A 23,997-nucleotide genomic window follows, 5' to 3' on the forward strand; every position below is an offset into this window, starting at 1 on the left:
CTTGTTTAGCTTTTTGCCAACCCATGGAAGCTCCTAATATCTCCTACACTTTTTGGGGTGGGCCACTCTTGGATGGCCTTGATTTTCTCAGGGTCCACATGGACCCCATTTTTGCTAACCACAAAACCTAAGAAGACTACACTATCGACACAAAAGGTGCATTTATCTATATTAGCAAAAAGAGTGATGTCCTAAGTGATCATCTAGGTCCCAACTATAGACTAAGATGTCATTGAAATAAACAACTACAAATCTACCTATGAACTCCCTTAGGACATGATTCATTAGTCTCATGAAGGTGCTTGGTGCATTAGTGAGCCCACAAGGCATCACTAGCCACTCATACAACCCAAACTTGGTCTTGAAAGTGGTTTTCTACTCATCACCTTCTCTCATCCTTATTTGGTGATAACCACTTTTAAGATCAATTTTGGAAAATATGTTTGCACCATGCAACTAATCAAGCATATCATTAAGCCTAGGAAAGAGGTGCCTATACTTCATAGTTATGTTGTTGATAGCCTTACAATCTGTACACATTCTCCACTTACCATCCTTCTTGGGCACCAACAACACAGGTGCAACACCATGACTTAGGCTCTCTTGGACCCAGCCCTTCTCCAACAATTCCTTAACTTGGGATTCAATCTCCTTGGTTTCTTGAGGATTAGTCCTATAAGCTGGCATATTAGGAAGGCTTGCTCCTGGGACTAAGTCTATTTGGTGTTCTATTCCCCTAAAAGGAGGTAACCTAAGGGGTATCTCTTTGGAAAATACATCACCAAATTCCTGTAAGAGTTCTTGGACCTTTAGGGGGATAATCTCAACTGGTGGAATTGTGGAAATGCTAAGGGAAGTCTCCCTTGAGAGGAGAAGGTAGAAATATTGCTTGATAAGAAGAGCTTTCTTAATATCTCTTTTTGTTGCAAAATGACTATCCTTCTTTACAACTTTCTTAGAGGAACACCTTCCCTCTTTTTCCTTCTCCTTAACCTTTGGATCTAAGGCCTTACTATCCTTTTTTTTTCTCTTGTTTTTCTAAATTTTCCTCATCTCTCTTGTCCTTCATTGGGATAGATTTAGTGCCAAGATGGGTGAGGGTAATCTCATTAGTTAGGCCATTGTAAATGATCTTCCTATCAAATTGTCATGGCCTTCCTAAGACAATATGTCCTTTTTCCATGGGAATTATATCATAATTGACTTCATCCTTATATGTCCCAACGGAGAAAGGTACATACACTTAATGGTTAACTATCATTTCCCCTTGCTCATTAAGCCATTGAAGTTTAAAAGGTTTTGGGTGGGGAATGATAGTGAGGTTCAACTTGGAAACTAATCTTGTGCTACAACAATTGACACAAGATCCACTATCCACAATGAGAGAACAAGTTTTATATAAAATTTTGCATCTTGTATGAAATATGTTTTCTCTTTGGGATTGGGATAGATCACAAGATTGGCCTCCAAGGAGCCTTCTAACCATTAGGAGGTCACCTTCTTCATAGGGGTACACTTCCTCACTAGACTCTTCACCCCTTACTTCATCTTCACTTCCACTAGCGGAAGGGGAGAAGTAGTCTTCTCTTGACTACTATAAATGTCTTGACCCCTCATAATCATGGTTTTATTTGTGGGGCATTAAGAGGCAATGTGACCTTTCCCAAGACATTTGAAGCATTTAATGTTGCTAGTCCTTGCTTGGGAACTAGTCTTAGAGGTGGATTTCTCTATGGTCTTATCCTTATCTTCCTTGGGTTTTGAAGGTACAACCCCCAAAATTCCTTGGGCTTGGTCCTTCCTTGGATAAGAGTGAAAACCATAAGATTTTGAAGAAGACTTTCTTTTAAGTTGTTGTTCCACTCTTATAGAATGTTGGACTAGCTCATCTAGGTATCTATATGGAAGGAGTTCTTCACTTAAGAGACATGTTTTTTTTCTCATCTAGTTGTGGAGCCAAATTTGGAGCCAAAATTTCACTAATTATGATTGGTGAATTTCAGCTATGGTTCAACCCACTAATCCAAGATCAAGTCCAAGATTCTCTATTAAGTGTGCTTAGGTGTCATGAGGCATGTAAAGCATGAAAGACATGCACAAAGTGTAACTATTTGATGTGGCAATGGGGTGTAGCAAGCAAATGCTCACCTCCCCCTTAGGCTGGTCGTAATTTTAATTGGATTGGACTTCTCCCAATTCAATTAAATTTCTCTCCCAACACACATATCAAATAGTGCACTTAATGCATGTGAAATTACAAAACTACCCCTAATACAAAAACTAGTCTAGGTGCCCTAAAATATAAGGGCTGAAAAATCCTACATTACTAGGGTATCCTCCCTACACTATGGAGCCCTAAATTCAAGGCCCAAAAATAATGAAACCCTAATCTAATATGTGCAAAGATAAGTGGGCGCATACTTAGCCCATGGGCTCAAAATCTACCCTAAGACTCATGAGAACCCTAGGGCCTTCTCCTGCATCTCTAGCCCAATCTTCTTGGAGTCTCCTAGCCATGGCTCTGGTGATGGGTCCCCTCCTTGGGAGGATTTAATCAATTAGTGGGTAATTTTACTACCTCAACCCACTTAGACATACCTTCTACAACAACCAAAATATATTCATAACCAGAACATTTGAGGAAAGCCACATTGGAGGACCTTGTAAGTTCTCCTTGTGGAACCATGGTGGCCCCTAGCCTCCAGACAATCAATGTGTTGGAGAATGAAACTTACCTCCTCATAAGGCACACAATGCCTTATCATATCATCCCTGCAAACCTTGTAAGGGTAGGGATCATCCCATAAATACTGTTGGCCTCCTCCATCCGTCTTTTCCTCTCCTAAAACTTGAACTCTGGAGGGAACACCTTGCATGCTCAAAAATTTACAACTTGCCAATGTTTCTTCCTAAGATTACCCATATACCTAATCACAACACTAACTTCTTGTGTTAGGTATGGTCTGGTGCATACCATAGTATATATGAGACTGCCTACAACACTTGCATAAGGAACATGAGACATGTATTCCTTCTGTGATTCTGATTGTGTAGTATTGAGTTCAGATAGACGAATGCACTTTGTCAGAGGAGTACATACTAGTTTTGTTAATATCATCCTAAAATGATTCAACACTTTCTGAATGTATTCCTTATGACACATAAATTTCTTCTAGACTCAAACCCTTTTGATCTCTATGCCTAAAATCTTTTCAGTGATACCCTTGTCCTTCATCTCAAATTCACTACTAAGTAGTGACTTTAACTCCTGAATTTCCAGTGAATTTTGAGATGCTATGAGCATGTCATCCACGTAGAGTAATAAATGGATGTGGGAACCATCCTCCACCTTGCTATGATAAACCATGAGTCATAGAGACTTCTAATGTACCCATGAGAGACAATTAACTCATCGAATCTCTTGTACATTATCTTGGTGATTTCTTCAGTCCATAAAGAGACCTCTTCAATCTAAAGATAGAATTTTCCTTTCCTTCCACCTTAAAACCTTCAGGTTGTTGCATCAAAATGTCTTCCTCTAGTCTCCCATGGAGAAAGGCAGTTTTGACATCGAGTTGTTCTAGCTCCATATCTAGAGTTGCCACTAGGGCCAGCAAAACACGTATGAAAGTGTGTCGAACTACTGGAGATACTGCTTCTCCGATGAGATGATAGATGCCTTTAGTCGATTCCTTTATCATCTCGCCCTCCCCGATTTATTGAGACAAAAAAATTTATACTATGTTATACCCATCTTTTTATAGTACTTTGTAGTAAAGTAGGAAAATAAATTTATACTATGTTATACCCATTTTTTTTCATTCAAATTGAAGAATTTAATCAAATGGTTATATGTTGTTGTAGTCCACTTCTTCTTTCTGATTATAGCCTTTAGCTACTAGACATGCTTTATAACAGATGACTTCTTTAAGATCCACTTGCACCCTACTACTATTCTATGTTCAGGTAGCTTAACTAAATCTCAAGTCTGGTTCTTATGAAGGGATTCCATCTCTTCATTCATGGCCATCATCCACTTTTAAACTTTAAAACAAGAAATTGCTTCCTGATAAGTGGTTGGTTTGAATGGATTGATGTCTTCTGCTATCTATAGCGCATAAGACACTATATCAAATGCATATCTTTTAGGAGCCTTGATTTTCCTTTTATGACTTTCTGAGTGATGTGATTTTGGGTTACTTCGAATGGTTTTGAATCATCTAGTTAGTCCCCTCAACTATTGTTGAATTTTTATGTTGAGGATTGTTAGTCGTCATTTACGACTAACTTTTGTATTGAATAGTTATATGAAATTAGCATCTTTCCCTCAATTTATGGTTCTTTTTGTAGGATTTGTACATATTTTCATGTTTAGTTTGAAAATGTGAATCAATGTGAATTAACTTCAGTTTGAAAATTTGAAAATGTTTAGCAGATACTCCCATTTTTGTGAATTAATGTGAATCAACTTCAGTTTCAGGCTAAAAGTAGAAGAAGGTGAAGCAGCTGGTGTCTCGCTAAGCGAGGCATATATGCTTAGCGAGTGACATCTGCTAAGCGAGACACTCAGCCCGCTTAGCACGTGGGAAAACCCTAGAAGAGGATCAGTCACAGATGCCCGTGCCTAGCATCCTGCAAGCTCACCCAGCGAGTCGTTTGTCCCTTCTCGCGCTCAGCATGCCCAGCTCGCTAAGCGAAAATTCACTAACCCGCGCTTAGCGAGAAAATGGCGCTATGCAAGCCTTCAGAATCTAAAACTTCAAGGAACCTTTAAAACACTGAAGTTGGTGTAAAAATAGGGGGACATCATATACACAAAGAGAGGAAACAAAGAGACACACCCAGAGCGACGAAAAATAGAGCAAAGCTCCAGCCTTCAAGAGAGTTTAGGTTTTAGGAGTGATTTTAGGGTTCTAGGGGTGGAGGAGACATCCTCATCCATTTGTAACCTTAGTTTTCCTTCACAAATCTATCCTTTGAGCTGAAAGTTACAAACTTGCAATGGAAGGCTAAACCTCTTGTTGGGGATTTCTGTTGAACATTTGATGTAATATCCTCTCACTATCTATTTAAAGTTGTTTTTATGTGTTCATTGCTTCTATCTGCACTTATTTCTTGCATGGTTGTGGCTTGATCACCTATTTGTATGTAAAGTTAGGATTTTTAGTACTGGGAAGTGCTTTAAAACCTTAGAACTTGATAGAGCAGGCTAGAAAACTGTATGTTTGGGGACGGAGTGCAGTGATTTAGTTTATATTATGCTATAATCTTAATGCAACTCATTTAAACCAAGTTTGTTAAGGGATCAAGGAAGAAGTTTAAATAGAGTTAGACCCATTCACTCGAGGGATCTTGGTTTGGGTAGTTGTTTTCAGCATAAGGACACTAAATCAGCGTTAAATAGACAAAAATACTTAGTAACATCAAAATAGGTTTAGTAGAATGACCCAACGCTTTTACTTGACTATTTTTACCTCTCACTGTTAGATACTTTAGTTTGTAGTTAATTAGAATTGTAGAAAAAACAACCCCTTTTGATTATTTATTTGTTTTACACAAATGTTTACTTATTGAATGCACATTTTCTGAATGAAACAAGTTCCCTGTGATTGAATACTCGGTTCTTACCGTTTTATATTACTTATGCGACTTGGTACACTTGCTGATTAGCATTCGCAGATCATTATTCACGATCAAGTTTTTGCCGCAAAACAAGTTTTTGGCACCGTTGCCGAGAAACTTCTTTCCATTTAGAAAGTAGAGTTCAATTTGTATACATTTATTCTTTATTCTTTTATTGATTTTGTGAATAGTTAGTCACAATTTATATTTCTCTTGATTTGGTTAATTGTTGTTGCTCTGTTTAGTGCTTCTTGTATGCGAGGTAACTCTTCTGCAGGCGATTTAGCTCCATTAGATTTGGAGATAGAAGCCACTTGCAGGAGGAACAACACAGAGAGAAAGAGAAAAATTTTGCAGGAAAGGACAGCACAACCAAATTTGGAGGAATCTCAATCATCTAAGTCATCTTCGATCTTTCCAGAGTTAAGAGAATCAGAAGTAGGTGCATCTGAAGTTTCAATTATGGCTGAAGATCAACCACAAAGGGTTACTCTTGAGGACTATTCTAGCTCCATCGTGCTGCAATTCTTCACAAGCATTGTGCGGCCATAAGTTCAAGCCCATAACATCACGTATCCTCATTCCTTGATACAGCTGATTCAAGGAAATTTGTTTCATGGTTTGCCTAATAAAGACCCTTATGCACACTTGGCTACATATATTGAGATATGCAACACAGTGAAAATTGTCGGTGTGCCTAAGGATGCAATAAGGCTAAGTTTGTTTTCATTCTCCTTGTCTGGAGAAGCTAAGAGGTGGTTGCACTCATTTAAAGGAAATAGTTTGAAGACTTAGGATGAATTGGTAGAGAAATTTTTGAAGAAATATTTTCCTGAGTCTAAGACAGCTGAAGTCAAGGCAGCTATCTCCTCATTTCATCAATTTTCGGATGAATCTTTAAGTGAAGCACTTGAAAGATTCTGTAGCTTGCTGCGGAAAACACCCACTCATGATTCTCTGAGCCAATTCAGCTAAATATCTTTATAGATGGTTTGAGACCATAATCCAAGCAGTTGTTAGATGCTTCTACTGGAGGGAAAATCAAATTGAAGACCCCTGAAGAAGCTATGGAGTTGATAGAAAACATGGCTGCAAGTGGTCATGCCATTCTGCGTGATCGGACTCACATTCCTACAAAGAGAAGTCTGCTAGAGCTTTCCTCACAAGATGCATTATAGGCACAGAACAAGTTGCTAGCTAGGCATCTTGAGACATTGACAGAAACACTTAGTAAGTTGCCAACTCAATTACAAGTGACTCAACCTTCACATTCAATTGTTTTGCAGGTTGGAGGTTGTAGCATATGTGGAGGAGCTCATGAATCTGGTTGTTGTATACCTCTTAAAGAGGCTGCACAAGAAGTGAATTACATGGGAAACCAGCATAGACCAGGTTTTAATGCAGGTGGATTCGCAGGTTTTCAACAAGGTTCCAATTTTAATCAGAGTCGAGGGCAGTGGAGATCTCATCCTGGAAACCAGTATAATAAAGACCAAGGTGGATCATCCAACAGGCCTCAAAATCAAGGGCCTAACCTTTATAAAAGAACAACCAAGCTGGAGGAGACTTTGGCTCCGTTCATGTAGATTACTATGTCTAATCACAAGAGCACAGAGTCTGCCATAAAGAACCTGGAGATTCAAGTAGGATAGCTAGCCAACCAAATAGCTGAGAATTCTTTTGGAAGTTTCAGAGCTAATACTAAAAAGAATCCTAAGGAAGAATGCAAAGCTGCCATGACTAGAGGCAAGAAGACAATCATGATTCAAGGTGAAGGGAGGAATGTGGATGAACAAGAGCTAGTAGTTGAAGAAGAAGAAGAGGAAGAAAAAGATCAGTTGAGAAAGAGAAATATAAATGATGGTGAGAAAGAAATAAGAGAAGAGAAAAATGAAAAAATGAAAGAAAAAGAGAAAGAAAAGAAGACAAAGAGTGAGCTAGCCAGAGAAAGAAAGAAAGAGGTTGTTCCATGCTCAGGGACAGAAGTGCCATATCCTTTGGTACCGTCCAAGAAAGACAAGGAACAACACTTTGCTCGTTTTCTTGATATCTTCAAGAAATTAGAAATAACTATCCCTTTTGGAGAAGCCTTACAGCAGATGCCACTTTACTTAAATTTTCTGAAGGATATGCTAACCAAGAAGAGCAAATATATCCACAGTGATAATATTATGGTGGAAGGAAACTACAGTGCTGTGATTCAAAGAATCCTTCCACCTAAATACAAGGATCCAGGGAGTGTCACAATCCCTTGCTCTATTGGTGCAATGTCAGTTAGAAAAGCCCTTATTGACTTGGGGGCCAGCATAAATTTGATGCCTCTCTCCATGTGCAGAAGAATTGGAGAGTTGGAAATTATGCCAACTAGAATGACACTACAGTTGGCAGACAGATCGATTACAAGGCCTTATGGAGTAATTGAAGATGTTTTGGTCAAGGTGCAACACTTTACCTTCCCTACGGATTTTGTTGTCATGGACATTGAAGAGGATGCTAAGATCCCTCTGATTTTGGGCCTTCCCTTCATGTTAACTGCCAATTGTGTGGTGGATATGGGGAAAGGTAAAATGGAAATGGGTGTAGATGATCAGAAGATCAAATTTGATTTGTTTGATGCAGAAAAGCACTTACTTGACCAGAACATCTGTTCTAAGATGGAGGTAATTAAGAATGAGATGGTTTTGATGGCCAGAGCCAAGCTTGCTCCAGACCCATGAGGTAATATATGTCAAGCTAGTGACGTTAAAGAAGCGCTTCTTGGGAGGCAACCCAATTCTTTTTCTTTATTTTCATTAATCATTGCATATAGCTAGGTTTCAACTTGTTTGTGATTGTTAGAGTAAGTCATCAACATGTTTTGTATGATACATGGGGTTGTTAAAGCTTCTTTGAAGTTGTGGATGAGGAATAACTTAGAAAAAAAATTTAGTCATTCACTCGCTCAGCACGACCGGTGTGCTAAGCGAATCATCATGCATGCGCTGAGCGAGCCACCACTCGCGCTAAGCGCATCAACCCCTACCCATTGGCTGAAGGGGCATCGCTAAGCAAGACCTGTGCGCTAAGCCCAAAAACCTCTCTGGAATTGCATTTAATGGAATTAGGCTAAGCGAGTCATCTCGCTAAGCATGCAACATAGTCTCACTAAGCGTATCCATGCGCTAAGCACAATTTCCTCTTTGCCTGGACCTTCATGTTAATTGGGCCCAGCGGGTCATACCCGCTAAGCCCAAATCCCTCTCGGGTTTGGAATTGCGCTAAGTGAGACCATCTTGCTAAGCGCTCCCCACTACTGCATCTTAAGTCATTAATTCGCTAAGCTGACACATGTCCCGCTAAGCGAAAGTTACAGACCAATCAGAGCTACAAATCTCGCTAAGCGTGTAATCTTCCTGCTAAGCCCAAATCCTTCTTGGGTTTTCCAATTTTTGAATTGGGTTGAGCGAGCCTGTCCCGCTAAGCACATGATTTTAAAATCTAAAAACTCAAACGTCACTGAGTGCTCGCTTAGCGAGTCACTTGCGCTAAGCGAGGCAGTCGAAACTTCCAAAAATAAGACTTAACTGCCATAGGAAGTTTCTTTTTGTGCAAACATCATAGCATCTCTTGCTTCCCTCATCATTGGCATCCCCTGCATTGCACTCACCTTGCTTCACTGCTTCTTGGCTTCCATTTTGTTCCTTCTTCTCAACAATCCAAGTAAGTATCTCTTACTTTAATTTTTTTTTAATTTCTATTTTTGAACCCTAGGATAGCAACCATGTTTAGTCCTCTTGGTTTGGGTAGTTGTTTTAAGCATAAGAAAACTAAAACAACATTAAATAGAGAAAAATACTTAGTAACATCAAAGTAGGTTTAGTAGAATGACCCAACGCTTTTACTTGACTGTTTTTACCTCTCACTGTTAGATACTTTAGTTTGTAGTTAATTAGAATTGTAGGAAAAAAAACCTTTTTGATTATTTACTTGTTTTACACAAATGTTTACTTATTGAATACACATATTTTGAATGAAACAATTTCCCTGTGATTCGATACTCGGTTCTTACCGTTTTATATTACTTGTGTGACTCAGTACACTTGCTGATTAGCATTCATAGATCATTATTCACGAACAAGTTTTTGTCGCGAAACAAGGATGCATTTGAAGATCCTGATCAATCTCATCAGGTGCTTCAAACTACTTTTAATCACTAATGTTTCTAATTGTGGAGCTCTCAAACTCCACCTAGTTCATCAAAGACGTCATCTCTACTCGGAATGACCTTTCTTTCAGATGAAGGCTAGACTAAGAATCCTTGGACTCTATCTATATAGCCTATGAAGAATCTTTTCGTGGCTCTAGGCTCCAGCTTAGCTTCACTTACATGATAGTATGTTGGACATCCAAACACCTTCAGTATTGAGTATTTAGCTAGTTTGTTAAACCATACCTCAATAAAGGTCTTGAAGTCTATGGTAGTGGATGGTGATCAATTCATAAGATAGCATGTTGTGTTGACTGCCTCAGCCCATAAACTTTTATTTAATCCTAAATTGGATAGCATGCATTTGGCCTTTCAACAAAGTCATGTTCATTCTTTCAGCTACTCCATTTTGTTGTGGAGTATAGAGTATGGTACATTGTCTTGCTATGCCATCATCTCTACAGAATTCATTGAATTCAGTAGAACAAAATTCCAACCCATTGTCTTTCCTATCTGATTCTTTATAAGAATCATCCAATGCTTGAAAAAATTTGAAAGCTTCAGATTTCTACTTCAAATTTGAATACCCATGTCATCCAAAAGTAATCATTGATGATGGAGAGAAAATCCCTTGCCCCTCCCAGTGATGGAACTCTCAAAGGTCCCCAGCAATCAAAATGGATGTAGTACATGGTCTTTGTGGTGTGCATAGCCTTTTAAAACTTATTTTGATATTGTTTCCTATAGACGCAGTGCTCACAAAACTGAAGAGGTTCCACCTTTTGATTTCCAAGTAAGCCTCGCTTGCTTAGAATATCCAGACCTTTTCACTCACGTGGCCTAGATGTAGATGCCACAGAGAATTATCACACGAGCCATTGGACGCATGACTTTCAGATTGTGAAACAACAAAGACAAAGTCTGTCATAATGGATGTACAAATTTCCTTGCTTGGTTCCTTGCATTACCATAGACTTCCCTTTCCCTTTGATTTGCATAACTTTACCTTCAACCCAGCAAGAAAAACCTTTCGAATCCATGACACCAACAAATACAAGATTTTTCTTAAGCTCTAGAACATGACGAACTTCAGTCAAGGTTCTAACAACACCATCATGCATTTTGATTTGAACATAACCTATACCGATAAACTTACTAGGAGCATCATTACCCATAAGGACGTTACCACTAAACTTCTTCTCATATGTCACAAACCAATGTTTGTGTGGACACATATGATAAGAACAACCTAAGTCCAATACCCATTGTTCAATATGTTGTTGTAGTTGTTCACTAATAGCTAGAGCCAAATTGATTCCCAACGAGGAGTCATTCTAAACAAGAGCAACAACAAAATCTTTCTTTGCTTTCTTTGGATAGTCTCACTTCCAATGACCTGATTCTTTGCAGTAATTGCAAATTCCCTTAGGATTGGGTTTGTCTTCTTTCCATATTTGCCTTTCTTCTTCTTATTCCCTTTAGTAGAATCAATCACCAATAATCCAGACACAAAGGCTTCATCACCATTCCCAGACACCTTTAGTCGAAGCTCTCTAGAATATAGACTTGACTTAACTTCTTAAAGTGTAATGGAGTCCTTGCCTACATTAAGAGAACCCATAAAATTCTCATAGGATGGAGGAAAAAAGGCTAACAAAATCATTGTCAAATCTTTGTCTTCCATCTTGACATCAATGTCACGTAGTTGCATTAGAATAGAGTTTAGCTCATCAAGATGTTCCTTCAGGGGTCTACCTTCCCTCATTTGGAGGCCAAACAAACATTGTTTCAGAAGCAACTTGTTGCAGATTGATTTTGTCATGAAGAGTTTATCCAATTTCAGCCAAAGCCCAATAGAAGTTAGCTTTTCAGAACATAATTCAATTTTTACATATATCTAAACTTGGAACTTACATGTCCAATCAAAAAGAGTCAAGGAATCAACTAAGGAAGAGTTGATAACAAAACACAACTCTCTCCCAAAATAAATTCCAATGTTATCACGTTGGCTAGGCGGCTCCAAAAAAAGGACTTCCCTCCAAGTCACCTACTGCTGCTCATCTGCTCGCACGAACGAAAGTTCGAGATCATCACAAGCACCAACCACACAATACAAAAATTGCAAGGGCGAGTTTATTATAAAAGATCAACAAGCACCAAATGACAATGATTAGTAAGAAAACAATAACAATAACCAGAATCATTCTCAATAATCTAACAGTTCAACATACACTTAACAAACTAGTCATCAACTTTCCCACAATTCAAATCAATTATGCTCATAATGATGCATGCACCTGACTCAACTCTAAAATGCAATGTGGTACCATTCGTCAGGAAATAGCCTAAGCGTGTCCACATGACACTCTCACTTAGGAAAATTAGGCAGCAAGTGTCGAGGTCACCCTGTCATGCACAGGCAAGTTCCCCTATGATGATCAACCTGAGTCTCAAGGAAGTTCCAAATCGAGTGACATGCCTTCAAGTATAAGTATTTTTCCTCATGAAAAACTACGAGTACTTACTAACAAAGTTTGTACTATTTCCATGCAATATGAAGTATGAAACATTGGCATCATCAATACACTGACCATGAATAGTTAAAGATTCTAAGTCATCCCCTTCTTTCTCCAGAAATGCTTAAAACTCTTTAAACACTCTATTTCCCCCTCCAGGGATATCCAACATGTTCATTGCACCCCCCATGTACATACACAACATACATCATCACAATGACATCATCAACATCAACATCATCTCATCTCAATGTCATTATCAACATCAGCATCATTTCATATCAATATCGTTATCAACATCAACATCATCTCATCTCAATATCATTATCAACATCAACATCATTTCATCTCAACATTATCATCAACATTTATCTCATCTCAACATCATCATTAACATCACAAGCAATCACATTTCACATACATACATATAAATTCATGCCTGGGATTCACATTCCCCAGGTCTTCAGACAACATAAACCTCATACAATAGCAATTCATAATATCACAAGACTGGTATTTTAAGGAAAATTCTAAATTAAAGAGGAAAACTATGATATTCAATACAAACTCTTAGCCCATTTAAAATTTAATACAAAAGTAAATAGAAGAACAAATATAAAATTTTGGGCAGAGTCTCCTCTATAATTAAGACTTTTCCCAAAAATTTCAATCATTACAATGACAACATTATTCACAATTTCAATCATCAATAACAAATGTATCACATCCCATTAGTTAAAAACACAACTTTTCTTGAAAATCAACATGCACATCAATAACAAATATATCATATTATGTTAGTTAAAAACACAGTTTTTCTTGAAAAACCAGTATGCACATCAATAACAAATATATCACATCCCATTAGTTAAAAACACAATTTTTCTTGAAAACCAACATGCACATGGACAAACATACATCCCTGTAATTAGGTTTCCTGACCCCAACTATGGTATCAAAAGTTTTAAACAAACAATAAACTTCCCTCACCTATCTATATCTCTCCGTTAGTTCCTTGCAGCGTTGTTCTAAGATCTCTTAGGTTCACGTCCGTTCGTCCAAACATAGAGCTCTATGAACCAAATCGAAGATTATTTAGTATAGATTTCAAAGACAAGGTTAATATCAACTTTTGGGGTAAAATACTCATTCAATTTAAAAAGGGGCTAAAGGGGTGTTTTGAGATCCACATCAAAGAGACGTCATTTTAAAATTTTGATCATGCTATTGTGATCAGGGTTCAGTGAAGGTTACAAAAATGAAGTCTATTTTATAAAAAAGAAACTTTTACAAAGTCTCATTTTCAAGGGTTTTTCAAAGGAAGTGTAAAAACATCCAATAATGGTACCCAAGTCACAAGAGATGCAAAGATAGGCTCAAACTAACTGGGAGAAAGCTTAGTAATCATGGTTAGCTCGAAGAAACTGTGAAGGGAGGATTGGAGGCTCTGCTCTCTACCAAATTCTTGAGTTGAGTTTTGAAGATTCTGCTCCGATTAAAGTGTTCCTTTCCGTGCAATGGTCTTGCAGCAAGCAACGACAGCTCATGGCGGTCACCGATGGTAGGTGATGGTGGAGGAGGAGGTTTGGGGTGTTGGGTGAGGGTTTAGGGAAGAAGATGGAATCAAAATGACCGTTTTACACTATTGGACATATTTGTAGCCTGCAAGACTCGTCCAGACGAAATATTGCTCACCTGGGCGAGCTGATCCAACTCAGACTTTCCTGGGAGAAATTATGCTTGTATGGGCAAATTTTGCTCTAGAGAATCATACTCTAAACATGCATTTGGATGGGGGATTTAGAAATTTCTTGGAAATTTAAATGCACAACATTTTAATTGCCTCGATTTAAATTCCTTTCATTTTGTAAATATTTTGTTTGGATGAGGCAATTCAATTGCTTATATTTTAATTTCATTGTTTGGATAAAGTAATTCAATTTCAATGAAATTCAAATTTTCATTTTTAAATATTTATTTAAAAATTAAAATTTCAATATTGAATGAAAATAAATGATTCATTTTTTAAATAGTTAAATATTCAAAATAAATTTAATGCTATACAATATTTAATAATAAATTTTGTTAATATTTAATAATTAAAATAATTTTAATGTTAAACAATTTTGAATCTTACACAATATTATTGTAGTAACACACAAAAAAACTTGGATTAAACAATAATATGTAAAATATTAAAGATGAATGATATGTAACTCAAATATTTAATTTAAATTGAATTATATCATTTCTAACAAACCCCAGATATGTAAAAAAAAACTTATACAAAAACACTATGTGGGTGAGTTCACGCACCATAACACTATTTCACTTGAGAAACAAAACCAATGTGTTAACCACTGCTAATTGATAAGTTTGGAGACTATGGATAGCTTGGATTGACAGAGACATCCCCAAATTGCAACAACAACAAAAAATAAAATGATAAAGGTTAAAAAATTTTGGATGAAGGTTCAAAAGACCTTGGAAGAGAGCCTTGTTTTCAATCTGCCACCAGAATTCCAACTAGCCTAAACAAAATTTCCAGATGTTACTAAAAAAACTATTCTTTTTATATTATAACTTGTTATTTCCTGTGATTATTGTTTTAAAATTGTGGTATAATGTAAAAGACCTCTCTCACTAAGCCAAATAAAATGGTCCTATTGGCTCGTAACATTCGATCCACAGAAACTTGCCCAATTTTTGTCTTCAAAATCTGTTTGTGTGGAGTATGTTGTATAATAATCCCATCAAAATCTTTGTGTGGAGTATGCCGATTGAAGCTTGTAGTAATCCCATTTGACGTTTGAAGTATATGTCTATGTAAAATAAAGAGGAGCATCACAATATTATGAAATGAGTACCAAGTAGCATCACAATATTATCAGTATTGAAAAAGAAAAGAAAAGAAAGCTATATTATGAAATGAGTGTTGAGTAGCATCACAATATTATCATTGTAAACAACATTAGGGTCTCAACATACTTCATAAAATTATATGTTGAAGATAACAAAAAAGAAAAAAGACACATTCAACAGCTGTTTTATGGGATTGAATAGTAACTACCAGAGCATACTTTGCAAATCAGATGTAAATAAAAGGCAGAATAATAGAGGGGAGCAAAGGGAGAAATTTTAAATAGCAATTTCCAACAATAATTAAATAATCACTCGTCAAATCTCACATCTAGATCTTTAACGACTATTACTTGAAAAAAATCAGATGCCATTGGGTAAACAGGAACCTACAAACTCCTAATCCTAAAAATCAAATTTCCCAATGTGTTTTGAAATACAATTAATCTGAAGAATTTCACTAACTAGTGAATTACAGACATGTCCTCACTCCATATCAAGTTTTTGAAGACCATACCAGTCATTGAACCAATAAAGGGAAGTCTCCCCAATTTACTACTTTCAAAGCCAATTTTAAGTATTGTGGTTCTTAGTTAATCTGGAAGCATGACTGTCTGGCCATTGATCCACTTTTCCAGTTCAACCCTTCAGACCAGCTTGTCCAGTTTTCAGAATCAGAACTATACTACTAATATAAGACATATTCTACAAGGCTATACATAGCACTTAATGATTGAGATAGAAAATTGACAAGACTCTGACTAAATGTTTATTATGCATTACTCAGTCAGAACACATGCCCCAAGAACACCGTTTTCCCAAATATATATGATTTTGAGCTCTCAATTCAAAGTCTTTTTATAATGTTACATCAGTATTAAACCCACTATTGCTTGACCATGATTACCAAGATTCCATTAGACAGTTACAATTATTTGGAACTATAAGCACAATCAACACAACTTCCAAGTACCTAGCTTGCCTTGAATTAATAATTGTAGTTAAACTAACTTGTGATCAATTACATACCTTACAATATTTCTTAAAGACAGAAAAGATAACATCATCATCTACAACCACTTTTGCATGCTTACGAACAATATTGATCCACTAAAAATTCAAAATAAATTCAAATTAAGAGATAATTTCCATAAACAAATGTTAAAAATTTTAAGAACTAGATTAAGTTTTTTGGTACTTTCTAACAATTAACAATTCAAAAATGGTTCCACTGTATCTAGTTATCTAGCTTTTAGAGTGTGGCTAGCCAAATTAATGTTTCTCTTTCAGCAAGTGTAAGCTAAAATTATGTGTTTCAAAGAAAAGGCTACATCTAACCAGTAGGTTTCGAAAGATTACAGAATAAAATATTCTACTAAGCACCATTTGATCAACAGATTAAAATCATGTATGATTGGAAAGAACAATAGTGGTATTTAGGTATGGCAAAGAAAAGAAATATGACCTGTGACCATTTACGCCATTTTTCCCTTGGTATTTTAGGTGACATTTTTGGGTTGTAGCGGCCCTCCTTTGCATCAAGAAAACTGCAATATAAACAAACTAGTTTATTCCACCTTTGAAGCATATCATTTTCATAAAATTGAAAAAGACAATGCAAGTTTGAACTGATTACAATTGAACATTCAACAAAGAATTAGTGCTAAGCACCTCAAGAACCAAAGCCTTCTTCTACCTGTCCACGAAACTCCTTGGAGAAACCATGAGATAATTGTACACGTAGGAAAAGTTGTACAAAGGAACACAGCTGCACATGGAAAATAGAAACTCAGATTTTTACCATGAGCAAGTAAGTTTGTACAAACAAATGCCAAGTCCCACCCATCCCTTCCTTCGAAAAGGAAGGGTGAAGACAACAATGAAATAGAAACATAGAAAGAACAACTCCTAATGGAAACTTGTATTAATACAACAAGACTTGAAAATAAATAGAGTATCCATTTGCAACTGCATCTAAACATTCCCTACAAAATATAACAACAATCATAAGCAACACACATTGTCAAGGAAGACTGAAGGTAATAAAACAAATTCAAAATAACAAAAACTAATAATCCACCAATTGAGAACCCAAAAAAACAAACCCAACTCCTTCCTCTGAACCGATATTAATTAACCTAATAAAATACTACCCTCCCCAGAATTTATTAAGGACAGAACACAAACCAAAAGCCCCAATCATAAAAAAAACCAGCTCGATGACATTCAATTGCATGAACCCCAAAAATCGAAAACTGCTTGATCCAAATCGAACAAATGGCGCAATAAACAATTAAGAAAAAAACGAAGAAAAGGATTGAAGAGAAATAAGTATGGAAAAGGAAGAGGCGATGGCGTGGATCAATAAGGTGCACATGAACCTGGAATCAAAGAGCAGAGAGAGAGAGGGAGGTGGTAGCTCGTGACGCTGCTGAGAGAGAGTGACGAAGAGTACGTGTGGCTGAGAGAGGGAGAGAGAGCTGGTGTGGGCTGAGGAATTTTAATTCCTTTTTTTTTCGTGAGAATTTGAAATGCTATTAAGTTAGTACATTAAAATACTTTTAAAAAATTACAACATTTTAATTACTTTTAAAATATCTCATCCAAACATATTACATTATAGGAAGGCATTTTAATATCCCTGTTGAAATACTTCACCTGCTTTAATTTCCCCATCCAAACACATTGTAAATGTTATTTTGAAAACCCCAATGGTCAAAAGGTGCATACTTGGGTTGCAAGCCTACAATCTAAATTTGAAGGTGATCCAACGGTTAATGAATCTAGGATCAAGGTTTTACCATAACAGGTTTAGGTAAAACTTGAAATCTCATAATTTCAACCTAAGTCAATAAAACTCCACACAACTCAACATCCATTACAAGCAAATCACACATGGCTAATTCACACAATACTTCAACTCATCCAAATTAATCAAGTAATCAAATAACACAAGAAAAATATCAAACATCTATTTTTAGTTATCAAAATTTCAGGGCGTTACACATTTGGATCCTTTGGGAGCACGATGTAGGGTCAATATCCTTAATGTCATGAATGGTCCACCTAAAGGCCTCCTTGTTGTCCCTTAAAACCCTCAAAAGTTTCTCATCTTCTATTTCATTCAAAGTTGGGGCAATGACAACTAACCAAGAAAGAAAAGTTCAAGAAAAACATACTTTAAGCTGGAAGGTAAGGGTTCAACCCCAACACAGGAGGTTCCTCAATGGAGGGTTTAGGCTTTGGCCTACTACTCCTTTCCAACTCTTCAAACCTTTGATTTCTCATTGGTCTAGCATTTCTTTGAGCTTAGAGGAACATCAGTATTTCCTTTTCATCACTACTCAATTACCAGTCCAAGTCCTCGCCAATAAAAACTCTTTCCAGGGGTCCTCCATCCCCACACTTAGGAATGAGGCTTCCATCAAAGCATCAATGGGATTTCTTGCCTAAATGAAATTACAAGCAGAAAAAGAGGTAGGCTTTTTAATAGTATCAAACAATTTAAAAACAACTTGCTCCTCACCCATCCTTAGAGTGAGCTTTCCTTGCCTAACCTCTATGACCATGTCACATGTATTCATGAATGGACGCCCCAATATGATCGGGATATCCTCATCCTCCTCCATGTCTAGCACCACAAAATCAGTTGGAAAGATGAACTTTTCCTCTTTAACCAACACATCCTTAACTACTCCCCTGGGACAGACAATAGACTTGTCAACAAGTTGTAGGGTGATGCTTCTGGGTTGTGTTTCTCCCATGCCTATTTTCTTAAAAATTTAGTAAGGCATTAAGTTGATGTTTTCCCCTAAATCACACAAACATGTCTCAAAGTGAGAGTTTCTTACAGTGCAAGGGAGGGTAAAACTCCTAAGATCCTTAAGCTCAGGGGGGAGCTTTCTCAGTACTATAGCATAACATTCCTTAAATAGGCTAATAGTCTCAAATTTTGTTAATTTGTGCTTGTTGGAAATGATTTATTTTAAGAATTTAGCATGCTTTGGAATTTGAGCTATAGTTTCAAAAAAAAGGAATGTTGATATGCAACTTTTTAATCATTTCCAAAAATCTAGAGAATTTCTTATCCTACTGTGTATTTTTAATCCTTTGAAGGTAAAGGATACTTACCTCATAAAGTGTTAGTACCTCATTTTCTTTTTCATTCTCCAAACTACCTTCAGTAGAAGTTTCCTTTACTTTTTTTGGGTTTTCCTTGGTGAGAACCTCCTTCTTTGGTGGTGGTGGAGTTGTCTTCTTAAGCTTTGCATAGGGCTTCCCACTCTTGATGCTGACCACTTTCACATCCTTCTTGGAGTTGGTCTCAATTTATGAAGTTAATGCACCTTGAGCCCTTGGAGACATAAGAGTGACAAGGTTTGATACTATTGATTCTAAGGATTTAATCCTCCCATCACTCGTAGTCATGTGCCCCATTGTCATTTCCTACATAGATGGCCTTCATTCCTCCTTCCCAGGCCTTTGATTTTGATTTTGACTACCCTTATAAGTATTGTGATTTTCATTTTATACGGGAGGGGGCCTGCGCACATTTTAGCTTTGACCCCTGACCTTGCCTCTAGTATCTTTGCTTCTTGCAAGACAAGTTTGGGTTGTCTTTCCCCCCTAATTGTATGTGTTGGAGTAAGGATCATAACTATTGCTCCTTCTTCCAGCATAGTTCACATCTTCCAAAGGCTGAGAAAAAGGGCAAGCTCCAATCATATGTCCTGTCTCCTCACACTGATCACAAACAGGGGATGGGGATCCTCTGAGTTTGAGCCTTCCTTAATGTCTCCATCTGCTTAGTCAAAACATCCAGCTTTTTGTCAAGAGCTAAGATGGATGAATTGACCACCACTTGATGAACTCCCATAGGCCTCTTTAGGATCCTCTTATCGCTAGTACCATTATAGGCATTGGAAGCCATGGCTTTACCAATGTCCACTGTTGCATTAGTCATCTTATGCATGAGGTTTCTCCCTACAACAACATCCACTCAAGACTCATTGTGTTGTGATAGTCCTCTATAGAAGATGTGGACTTGTCTTTATGGTGAGTAACCATGGTTTGGACAACTTCTCTATAGTTCCTTGAATTGCTCCTAGGCTTCAAATAAGGATTCTTGCTCATATTGGGTAAAATTCCCAATTTCTCTTATTAGCTGCTTAGACTTCACCACTGGAAAGGATTTATGGATGTTGCATTGAGCATTGGTCCCAAGTGGTAATGCTCCTATTTGGCAAGTCATAGAACCAATCTTCAGCCTTTGCCACCAATGAGAATAGAAAAGTATACAATCTAATGTAGTCATGAGCATTAGCTAGGCTTCTTACTGTATTTGTGAGTCTTAGGAATTTCCTCAGATGAAGAACAAAGTCTTTAGATGGCAAGCCATGAAATTGCATCCCCTCAATCATGTTGATCATCCCATGCCTCAACTTGTAGTTTTTCTCCCTTAAGTTAGGAAGCAAAATACTGGACGTGACTCCCACCATGGGGGGTGAAATAGTCCTACAAAGTGGGCTCCCATGGGTCAACCTCATTACTTCAATTTCCTCCATTACCCCTGTTTCCAGCATTTGCTTCAACCATCCTTCTCTTCCTTGTGTCATTGTTGTTCTTGTGACGAGCTCTTTCAATCTCAGGGTCGTACTCAGGAATTTCAACCCTCTGAGATCGAGTTAGCATAAACTATCAAACAAAGGGAAATGATTAAAACACAATAGGTAATTGAACAAAAATTTAGTGGGAATGGAGACAAAACAATTAATAGAATTTAAAGACAAAAAAGAAAAATTATAGAAAAGAAATCAAAAACAATTATGAACAAAAATTATTTAATTAATGCAAATTAAAATTATACAAGAACTCTACAACTAGTCATCAGCAACGACGCTAGGAACTTGATGTGTAAAATAAGTACTTGCACAAGGGCAAGTGTACCCTATGCAATAGTATCGTAGACTCGAAAGTCCAAATATCATACTCTAGAGACCAGTTGTGTTCCTAAAGAATTCAAATTACAAAAACTAAATAATCATGGGGGGTTTTATCTTGTGTTGAAAGTGTTTCACCAATTGTAACAAAAAAATATAAATTAAACTAAGCAATAAAATCTAAGGAAGAGATGAACGATTGAAGACAAGCCCGAATTATGAATTTGCATGTACCCATTTTCCCTTAATTCTAATTTTAATTAAGAACCCTAAGTTAATAATTAATCGTCAATTGCCTTTTAAATTAATCATCAGCCTATGGTCAAGATTTGAAAATACTCTTCCCCCTAAATTAATTTTCAATTGGTCATTTAGGATTTAATTTAGGGTTAAGGATGAATAAAAGAGAGGTTTATAAAAAGGAGATTCATGAACCAATTTGATCATGCAAGTTTCATGAACTCTATTGTTTTACAGGTTAGTTAATCATAAGTAGATGAACACTAATACATAATTAACTATGAATTAGAGTGATCAATTCTAGTGTAAAAGAGAAAATAGTAAAACAATACAATTAGTTGAATATCATTGGAGAACTAAATTAAAATATGGAATCAGAGTACACGGTTACAACTAAATCATAATCCAAGCTCTAGGGGTTTAGCCAATTATGGTCATAGTACAACCAAATGACATACAAAATAGCATAGAGAACAAAAGAGATCGAAAATTCTTATAGACTATGACCCCAAATTTTCCTTCCTCAGTTTTCTACCGATAGCCCCCTCAAGAATTCTCAATTGCTCCAAAATAAAAGACAAAATTTTAAAATTAAGAAAAAGGTCCTTTACAATTAAAACCTAAGCTATTTATAGGAAAAAAGGTCAATTTTGTCACGCAAAGGTAAGCATGTCCCGTGCTTAAGTATGCACAAGATCATGCTTAAAGTTCAGAGTGCTAACCAATATGCATGCCTCGTGCTTTGAGGGTTGTGCATGAGTAAGCATGGCCCATGCTTAAGTATGCAATGGGTCATGCTTAAAGTTAGGGGCAGAAACTAATATGCATGCCTCCTACTTGGAGGGTTGTCCATGAGTAAGCATGGCCCATGCTTAGCTAAGCACGGGACCATGCTTCAAGTTCAAAATGCTGGTCAATAAGCATGCCTCGTGCATGAGGGTTGTGGTTCCAAATCCGAAACAGAGTCTAATAAGCACCCTCTGTGCATAGATTAAGCACAGAGCATGCTTTATGCAAGAAATCAACTTTTAGCTCCCCTTTTATGCTCTTTCTCAATCCTTTAAAGATTCATAGGGTTTGCACAAATTTAACACAATTTAGACTGAAAATAATTAATCCATGTGCTTATAATCATGAAAATAACACCAAAAACCCGATGAAGATTAAGATCAAAATGGGGTTTATTAGGTACACTTGCCCTAATGCATACTTATTTTACGCATCAATAAAAAAAAAACCTTGATTTTGGTAACAGATATTGCAAAACTTAGTAGATTCAATCAAAACATAAAAATAGATCTAAAGTATGAGTCACCCCATACTTTCTGTACTTCGACGATGGCAATTTCCAACCCGCTTCCCTTCGTTGTTCTCCAACCGTCGACACTTCTTTATCTACCTCTTTATGCGCACACAAAATGGGATCTAAAGTGTGAGATGCAGTGGCTCACAAGTGTGTCTCCTAGATAGCCTTCCCCTTCACCATACGAGCCCATGCGACTTTACCGATGATGTTGAACCTCAATCTACCCTTGGGCCTCAAGAACTGCAGTAAGCGTGGTCCAACTTTGACTGTTATGCTAGCATTGACGTTGACTTTGTCACTGCCATCTCCAACGAGGCCATACTCAAAACCACCCTTGACATCACCAGCCTTCACGATGCCAATAAGGCCATCAAGCTACTTGAGTGTGACGAGATTAGGAGGATCAAGAAGATAGATTTGTTGGGTAAATTAGTGTGTTTAATTAATTGGTTGGGTAAATTAGTAGTGAAGGTTGGTTGTTTTCTTCAATGGATCGATAGGGGGCTAGGTTTGTATGTTTGCTTATTTGGGGGAGAAGATGTGTTTGTGATGTGTAGTATTTGATGTTTGTAGTTGAGTTTGTCACAGTAAATTAATGTGTTGGTTTTCCTCGAAAAAACACGAAATTAATTTGTACTATGTAACAATTTTGGTTAGTTCTAAATTGCCAAAAAAATAAGAAAATGTATAAAAAAGTAATTCTGTCATCAATTAACGACTATTTTCACAACAATAACTAGAAATATTAACAACACAAAAGTTTAAGAATTAACACTAGTCAAAATTTTATTTAAAGACTGAAAATGAAAAATAAAAAATAAAAAATATTTAGGAAGAAAAACATAACTAAAAAAAATAGACATGCCCATGGTTTTATTTGGCCAAACATTTCTTAAGCATAATTAATCATACAATCATACACAACAGGACCGAACATTAGGGGTGGAGCTGGAAATCCGGATCCGTCTGAAACCTGTACTACCCGAGCCTAATTTGATTGAAACGGACGGTGGGTTTCAAACTTTGGTAGAAATGAAGTGAAAAACTCGGTTAAGAATGGATATATCAGATCAAAACCGCTAAAACCCGCACCAGACCGTGGTGATATGTACGTAAAAAATGCACATGATGCTTTGCTTCATTCAAGAAAGTTACACTCATTGTGTCACTTATTTTTTCTCTCAGGGTGTACAGGCTCTGCTAAGTCCTATGCTTTTAGTGGCAGAGAAAACGTGAGAGAGTAGAGAAACACCCATTAAAAAAAAAAACCACAGTTTTACATGCTACTAAAACCTTGAGGTAGAGAGTTTTCGACGACTCCAACTCTTC

General features: G+C 36.9%; 1 protein-coding gene and 1 non-coding gene across 2 annotated transcripts; both read left to right on the plus strand.

Moving 5' to 3' along the window:
• The first annotated feature begins 7,793 nt into the window (after positions 1–7,793).
• On the plus strand, positions 7,794–8,339 carry LOC114398698. Its single transcript, XM_028360862.1, has one exon. The coding sequence runs from the start codon at positions 7,794–7,796 to the stop codon at positions 8,337–8,339; it is 546 nt and encodes a 181-aa protein (XP_028216663.1).
• An 11,904-nt stretch (positions 8,340–20,243) lies between these two features.
• Positions 20,244–20,350, plus strand: LOC114401044. Its single transcript, XR_003664160.1, has one exon. It is a non-coding gene; the product is annotated as a small nucleolar RNA R71 (small nucleolar RNA).
• The last annotated feature ends 3,647 nt before the right edge of the window (positions 20,351–23,997 follow it).

This window comes from Glycine soja, chromosome 19 (genome assembly GCF_004193775.1).
Source record: "Glycine soja cultivar W05 chromosome 19, ASM419377v2, whole genome shotgun sequence".
NCBI classification, from domain to species: Eukaryota; Viridiplantae; Streptophyta; class Magnoliopsida; order Fabales; family Fabaceae; genus Glycine; species Glycine soja.

What these genes read in the sequence shown, in the direction of transcription:
- LOC114398698 (XM_028360862.1), top strand. Translation starts at nt 7,794, where the DNA reads ATGGTGGAAGGAAACTACAGTGCTGTGATTCAAAGAATCCTTCCACCT.